This window comes from Erinaceus europaeus, chromosome 11 (genome assembly GCF_950295315.1).
Source record: "Erinaceus europaeus chromosome 11, mEriEur2.1, whole genome shotgun sequence".
Classification (NCBI taxonomy): Eukaryota; Metazoa; Chordata; class Mammalia; order Eulipotyphla; family Erinaceidae; genus Erinaceus; species Erinaceus europaeus.
This window is the reverse complement of record NC_080172.1, coordinates 118,683,207-118,690,634: the sequence shown is the minus strand read 5'-3', so window position 1 is coordinate 118,690,634 and position 7,428 is coordinate 118,683,207. Positions and strand designations below refer to the sequence as shown.

Genomic DNA, 7,428 nt, shown 5'->3' with positions numbered 1-7,428 from the left:
CTACTTCAGCTGCCCCTGAGCCCACTCTCAGAGCGGGTGGAGCTGGGGCCTCGCTCTCTATCTGTCTCGAGGGTCCACACCCCAGTAAAGTCTGTATTTTCCTGTCCCGGCCTGGTCGCTAGAAGCTCTTCTTCCTGCAACATGGTAGACCCTCTGATTTTCCGTGGAGACAGACATTCTAGGGCCCGACCAGCCTTGCTCAGAGGACACGGCTCCACCCTTTGCCCTGTTACCTCTTGCTCCCCCACACTCCTCACCCAGTTTCTCTCCCTATATCAAAACAGAGAGAAAGATGAAAATGAGTTTGCAGAAGTTATGGGGTTGTAATGCCTCTAAGCTGTCATGTGAACTCTGGTGGAAAAATCCACCAATCACTTTATTAGGGAATGAAACTCAGTAGAGGCACGGCACTGAATGCTTCTGGAGCCTCATTCCTCTAAGCCCTGACCCTTAACCCCGAGGCTAATGTGTCCCCCACCCCACACACACCTCGACACAACTGTGCAGGGAGAGCACAGTAGCCATGCCAGCAGCTGTCTGTGCTGAGCTGTGTGTGGAAGATAGCGCCCCCTCCAGCCAGCCTCTTAACTTTGCTCTGTGGATGGGTGCAGGCCAGGTTTAGGCTCTCAGCGTGCAGCCCTGTCCTCTCTATTCCAGGCTGTGTTCTGGGCCTAGAACAGTGGAGCACGGACACTGCCCAGGCACTTAGCCAATTATGGTGGGCTCCTCTCATTCAGGAGTAGACAGGCCTCTCGGGTGGCTGAGTTTCCCTTACACAGTCAACAAGTAATTGAGAGGAACATGGTCAGGGCTACTGCACTCAGGTATGAAAAGCCGCCTCTGTGCACAAGATGGCTTAGGGAAAGACAGCAGCCCTGAGCTTCTGCACAGCCCGGGAACTGCAGGAGCTAAAGTCCATCACAGCTGTGCCATGAGCACAGCCTATGTAGGGGCCACACACAGTCACCCAGGTGACGATGACTTAGCAGCAGGTGTCCCTCCAACTGGCCCAGAAGATCCCTGAATGATGGGTGGGAAGTAACCTTCAGGAGTGGGCAGGCCCAACCTCATCCCCTTCTGTTCTCCTGCAAATAAAGTCCAGGATGCTAGGCTAGTAAGAAGTTGAGCAGGGTTGTAGCAGAATGTTAGCTGTGTGGACACCCTGAGATTCCCATCACAGGCATCATGAGCACTGACAGGCAGAGACGGAAGGATAGACTGAGGGCCCGGATGTTGGGCACCACTGGGTGCACCCACCTTCCCAGGCTGGAGGCGCCCGGGCACACGCCATGCAGAAAGTATGGACTCCAGCTGCCAAGCCATTAAACCAACACTCTTCCTTCCCCTTGAAGCTTCTCTGTCAGGGAGGCAGGGCTGACTCTCTGGGTGTCTCTTGTAATGACAATGGTGATGGGGAGAGACCTGCCAATCTCGGATTTGTATTCCTGGCCTGTTCTGAGGTCCAGAGCTCTAGCCCTGAGCTATGCCCCTCACCTGTCCCTGGTCTCTTCAGTTTCTCCAACAAGCCCACACAGCTGGTGCCCAAGCCTCTCCATTTAGACCAGGAACTAGGCTAGACTTACCTGTGGGGCCACTGGGGAGCTGACTCAGACTCTGACAGCACCACCCATCTTAGTCCCTTCCCAACTAATTCCTGTGTCATTTATTCCCTCTTCCTAGCAGTTGATGGAGGTAGGGGTGTGATGCCCCTGGTACACACAGTCACACACAGTGTTCCAGTCAGTTGCTTTATTGAGAAGACAGTCCAAGGAATGCAGCTCCTCCATTCTAAGGAGAGAGTAGGACTTGGTGCAGAAGATTGGGAAAGGGGGAATTTCCTGCTGCCTGAGAGCAAGTGGGAAGGAGATGAGACACACCTGCCCCAGGCTGCAGGCTCCTGTGTGGAGATAGAAGGGACTCTGAGCAGAGAGGGGGTGGTTCTTCACTCCAGGTCAAGGTCCAGGGCTTGGAATGGGGGTGCAAGAGAAGGAAATTCAGGAAGAAGTAATAAAAGTTCCAGTTTCAAGGGCTCTTTGCATCTTGGGGATGCTCTTTTGCAGTCCTCCTTTTCATAGTACTGATATTTCCTTTTGTAAGTTTTCAAACTTTTTGCAAGGCACTTGGCAAAAACTTTGTCACATTCACACACTTGAGTCTTACACTTATTTCGTTTCACTGAAATTGTAAAAGAAGGTACCCGAGGGTAGGGAAATTGTTAATTATGCATGGCTTCTTGTGGGAACCCTGGGGGCAAGACATACCTCTGACTTCCTGAAGCTTCTCTGGTGGGTAATCCTTTGTCCCAACCCCTCAGTCTAGGTAGTTAGGTTGTTTGGAGACACACTCTGTGCCTTCAGGTCTCTGGTGCCCTGTCTCCTGAGGACAGTAGCAGCTAAGCCATGGGAGTCCTGACTGGGAGCACTGCCCTTTCCCTTAAGACCAAGTCACAATGTTTAACTTCCAGTGGGAGCATTGGGAAGGTGATTCAGACTCTGATAACGTCATCCATCATAGTATCATACTGTCTAATTTCCTACCTGATTTATCCCCTATTCAAGTTCAATCAAGCTCATGGGCAAAGGCTCTTGGGTCCAGAGGACATGACATTATTTGCAGATTATGACAGCCATACCATTCTCTTTGCAGAGACTTATCTCGGGGCCTATGTGAGGTGACTTTGCCAGTGAGCTCCTGAGTGGAATGTACTGGAAAGCTCTGGCAATGACTCGTATCCTTTCCCCAGGCAGAGACACATCCATGGGGCAACATGTGTAAGTAACTCTGAGCCCCATACTGTTCTTGGTGCACTTCTGTTTCCTTGCAGTTCCTGGATGGCTTCCTCTCCTGCTGGTGAAGCCAGCATGTCCTGTCTGAAAACCACCTTCAACTGCCCTCCCCTCCTCTCCTGGGGAAGCTTCTGAGGGTGGACGTCCTGACATTCAGGAAGCAACTTGGTCTGAGACTGAGTGAGGATGCCTCTTTCCTTCCTTCCCCGTGTTTACCACTTTCGTGTCATGTCTCAGGTTGAGGGCCTGAGTCCTTTCCCACATCATATTTGTTCTGTCTCTTCATCACGGTATTTCCCTTATTTTATTTGACTGAGAGAGACACCCAACCTCTGCTCAGCTCCGGCTTATGGCAGTGCTGGGCATTAAGCCTGAAGCTGCCAGCATGGGAGCCTTTCTGGGATCATCATGGTGTCTCCCCAGCCACACTGGAACTGTGGTGACTTCCTCTCACTAAGAGCATGTCCTATGGAGGGTCTCTTCCTTCTCTCTTGGTCTCTCTGCCTCAGCACAGTGCCCACCACAGTGGGAATTCCATATACACACAGAGAAGCAGGTGCATGGGAGGTGTTGTCCTTACCACACTTGATAGATTTGGGATTATAGAGAGCGCTGTAGCTTGTTTTTCTGGGATTGCACCCCAATTTCCTCAGATGGCGATAGCAACAGTTATGCTCAGCACAGCACCTGTGGGCACAGCTCCTATCAGGATTCCCATCATCCCAAGGTCACAGTCTTCTCCTGGCTCTAGGGAGTGCCCCCGTGTCTGTGCCTTGACCTGGAGCAGAGTCTCCTTCATGCTTGCAGCCTTTCTGCTGGACCTTCCTGGGGTGGGTGCTGTCCCCACCCTGCAGGGTCCAAATGAGCACAGGGGAGGGAGGGCTGGGCTTCTCACCTGTCTGTTGCATCCACGGGGGCTCCATATTGTCTGAAGCCACAGTTGCAGCCATAGTTAGAGTAAGCATACAGATATTTCTTTTTCGTTACCTCACTGATCAATTTCATATAATTCCACCTAGACCCATCAGTCCCCAGCAGACCTGGCAGGAAATTGTCCCATGATGAGGGTGATGGGAAACTGAGCCCCGATAGCTCCATTATTCTCTCTGCCACCCCCTCCCACAGGGGACTCTTCCTGCAGGAGAAAGGCCTGCAGCCACGGCAGACAAGAAGGCCCTGATGAAGGCCTGTTTCTTTCAATGGGTTGCCCCCTGTGCCCCAGGGCAGGGTCTGCTCTTACCAAAGGCCGAGATCGCTGCCAACAGCAAGACCTTCATGCCGAGCCTTCTGGGGGAGAATCACACGCCGGTTAGCCTGACTCCTCTCCCAGGTGGAGATGGAGATGGCATCTGCTCTGTATCCTGCTGTCTCTCAGGAGACTCCAGGGGACAGGCAGGCAGGAGCCCCACCCCCAGACTGTGTGCAGGTGGTGACCCCCTCAGCTCACACAGAGGACACAAGGCAAGAGTCCATGGAAACCCCTGGACTACCCCAACCCAGCACTTTTCATGTGGCTCCTTTCCCTGATTTGGGGTGTTGATCTACCACTTTGCAGCTCTTGCTTGACCCCACATTGCAATCATGTGTGGGAAATTCACCCTGAACTGTCACCCCAGTATTCTTTGTCACATGTCACCCAGCAGCCTTCCTTGAGAAGCTTTGCAAGACCTGACACATATACACATGCCCAATTATCCTGCAGACACTCTGGAGTTCAACCCCAGTGCAGAATTCACTCCTCATCACATAGATGACCTCTTGTATACGCAGACTCACATGAGCACAGCCTTGCTGGAACAAAGAGGCTCTCTCTCTCTCTCTCTCTCTCTCCTCTCTCTCTCCTCTCTCTCTCTCTCTCTCTCTCTGTGTCTCTCTCTCTCTCTCTCAGTTCTAATAAGCATAAGAAGTAATATGCACAACAAAGGTGTCAATTCTGGGCACAGACCTTCAAAGAATGCTGAGCTGATGCCTCCAGTCTTTCCTTCTTTATTTGCAGTCTGAGTTCATAAATGACTGCTCCTTCGGGGAGCTGAGACTTTCTGGGTTTTGTGAAGCGGTGGGGTGTGGTCTGTGATGGACAGCCTGCCAGTGGCTCTGGGTAATCCCTTCAGTGTCCCTAATCACCACTGACCAGAGGTGAGGCAGGAAACCCTGTTTGCTGTTAATTGCTGCCCAAAACTGGTCCTGTTGTGTAATTTTTCCGTGGGTCTGGCTCCTGACATAGTCATTCCCTGAAGCAGTTCTGGGAGTGACCACCATACATCCCCTGGATGCTGCTCCCAGGAGAGGCCAGGCCCCCGTGCTGCTGTAGGCTTCTCCTCCTCCCCTTCCCTGAGAGTGTCTGGCCCTGGGCAAAAGCAGAGCTGCCTGCCTGGCTTCCTCTGTGCACAGCCCTGCCTCCTCCCCACCCCAGGCCTCACCTCCTTGGAGACACAGCTGAGGAACTGTCCTCTGATCTACCGCTCTCTCCCCTGCAGCCTCAGGGACAGTGTGACTGGTCAGTCACCTCATTGCTCCTAGTAACTGCAAGACCACACCTTCCTCTTTCTTTTTAAATTTTATTAGTGACTTAATAATGATAAACATGATTGTGGGATAACACAGGTATGAGTCCATATAGTTCCTATGACCAGAGTTCTGCTTCCCACCCCCTCCATTGGAAGCTTCCGTATTCTTTATCCCACTGTGAGTCAGGACAAGAATTCTTTTTGTGTGAAGAAGGTGAAAAGTCTGGATTTTTTACTTGATTCTCTGCTGGACATGGTTTTGGCAGGTGGATCCAACCTCCCCCCATCTTTTTTCTTTCCTACTTGGGGCAGGGCTCTAGGGAGGTGTAGTTGCAGAACATATTGATGAGATTGTCTGCCCAGGGAAGTCAGATTGGAATAATGGTAGTATCTTCTATTTGGTGATAAAAGCATTAAGATATAAATCAGAATCTATTGTTTAATAGTGAGGAACCTTGGAGTTGGGTGGTAGCACAGCAGGTTAAGTGCACATGGCACAAAGCGGAAAGACAGTCAGAAGGATGACAGTGGGAGCCCCCAGCTGCCCACCTGCAGGGGAGTTGCTTCACAGGCAGTTAAGCAGGTCTACAGGTGTCTTTCTCTCTTTCCCCCTCTCTGTCTTCCCCTTTTCTCTCTATTTCTCTCTGTCCTAGCCAACAATGACAACATTAATAATAACAAAATAATAACTACAACAATAAAATCAACACTGACAACAAAAGGGAATAAATATTTTAAAATAATAATAATGATGATGAACCTAAAGGTGAGTATATAGCAGATGAGATTTGTGGTTTATAAGTTGGAAGAAAGTTGGAAGTCTGCTTTGATGATATTCCAATGGGACCCTGTCTCCAGTCCTGGTCAAGAAACAGGGCAGCCTTGCCTGTGGAGCTCACTCTGCCCCTCACAGCCTCCAGACTCGCCCATCTGGGAGCAGTAGTGGGGGAGAGAGTGAGCACAGGAAGGAGGAGAGAGACCACCTGCAGCAGCCCTGTCTACTCTTCCCTCACAGGGTTCCTAGAGCAAAGCACCGGGTCCCGAGTCACAGGGTGACTGTGTGGCCTACTCTGCAGAGGCCTGCAGGTCTGCCAGGTCTTCACATGGGTGAGAGACACAACTGCCCAGTTATTTGTACAGAAGCTGCACAGCCTCCTCCCTGCTGCCTGAAAGTGTCAACAGGCTTCATCTGAAGACACACTGTGCCCGTCACAGCCTGTGCTGAATCTGAACTCCCAGGGTCTCAGGTGTGGCCTCCTCTAGGACACGGGGACTCTGGGTCATGGATGCAGAGTCGCCAGCGGGCAACGTCCAAGATCACAGGCGTCCCCTTTGGGATGAGCAGACAAGCTCAGGTGGAGTCTTGGTGGAGCCTGAGCGGCAGTCAGAGGCCCGAAGGCTCCAGAGAGCAGTTGACACAGGTGTCCGGCGGACAGGGTTTAATAAGTGCTGTGGCAGCAAACATCCTGGGAACACGGCAAATGCAGAGTTACGGCTGCACACAGGTCACTGCTTTTTACTGGGCTGCTGAGCACGGAGAGCAGCTGCTCAAACACACAGGCTTGTGAAGTCTGTCAGGACAGGAGGCCCGAGAGTGATGCAAGGGGCAGGGCCCATGCTCCTCCTGACTCTGTGTCTCTAAACTGAAGAGCCCAAGGCCCTGGATAACTTCCTCTATCCCCCTCATGTTTATTTCTCAAATTTTGACACCTTTTAAGATGTCGGAATTCTCTCTCTCTGGTCAACTAGGAATATCAACTGAAACCACCTCAGACCACAAGACTGTTGTTTTCGAGGGGTTAGGTTGTTTTTGCTGGGCTGGCTTCACAGGCGGGTAACAGACAACCAGGGACTCATGGTTGAGCTGTAGGCAGTATCTCTTTATTCATGCAGGACGCAGCACAATCTAAGACGAGCTAAGTTAAACTCAAAGTAAAGTACTGTAAAACTCACAATGCTGTCTTTATATATACTTGCCAAGTAAGGTGGAAACAGGATGTGACATAGAGAGGGTGGAGAGAAAAGTGACTGGTGAAAATCAGAGTGTGACAAAGAGGGGGCAGAGCAGGCGAGAATCCTATCACTGAACCACAAATGCCCTGGAGGGAGGGTGGAATTTGTTAACAGTGGTTATG

General features: G+C 51.3%; 1 protein-coding gene across 1 annotated transcript; it reads right to left on the bottom strand.

The window, feature by feature from the left end:
• Positions 1–1,759: 1,759 nt before the first annotated feature.
• On the bottom strand, positions 1,760–3,856 carry LOC132541159 (basic phospholipase A2 homolog blK-PLA2-like). The gene is made up of 3 exons (XM_060200942.1): positions 3,682–3,856; positions 3,367–3,473; positions 1,760–2,175 (listed from the first exon to the last, which is right to left on the bottom strand). The coding sequence occupies exons 1-3, from the start codon at positions 3,789–3,791 to the stop codon at positions 1,943–1,945; spliced, it is 450 nt and encodes a 149-aa protein (XP_060056925.1). The 5' UTR covers positions 3,792–3,856; the 3' UTR covers positions 1,760–1,942.
• Between the last annotated feature and the right edge of the window lie 3,572 nt (positions 3,857–7,428).

What these genes read in the sequence shown, in the direction of transcription:
- LOC132541159 (XM_060200942.1), bottom strand. Translation starts at nt 3,791, where the DNA reads ATGAAATTGATCAGTGAGGTAACGAAAAAGAAATATCTGTATGCTTAC. An exon ending in CCCGTGGATGCAACAGACAG is followed by an intron (nt 3,474 to 3,681) that starts GTGAGAAGCCCA and finishes CTGTGCCCACAG; the next exon opens with GTGCTGTGCTGAGCATAACT. An exon ending in TCCCAAATCTATCAAGTGTG is followed by an intron (nt 2,176 to 3,366) that starts GTAAGGACAACA and finishes TTACAATTTCAG; the next exon opens with TGAAACGAAATAAGTGTAAG.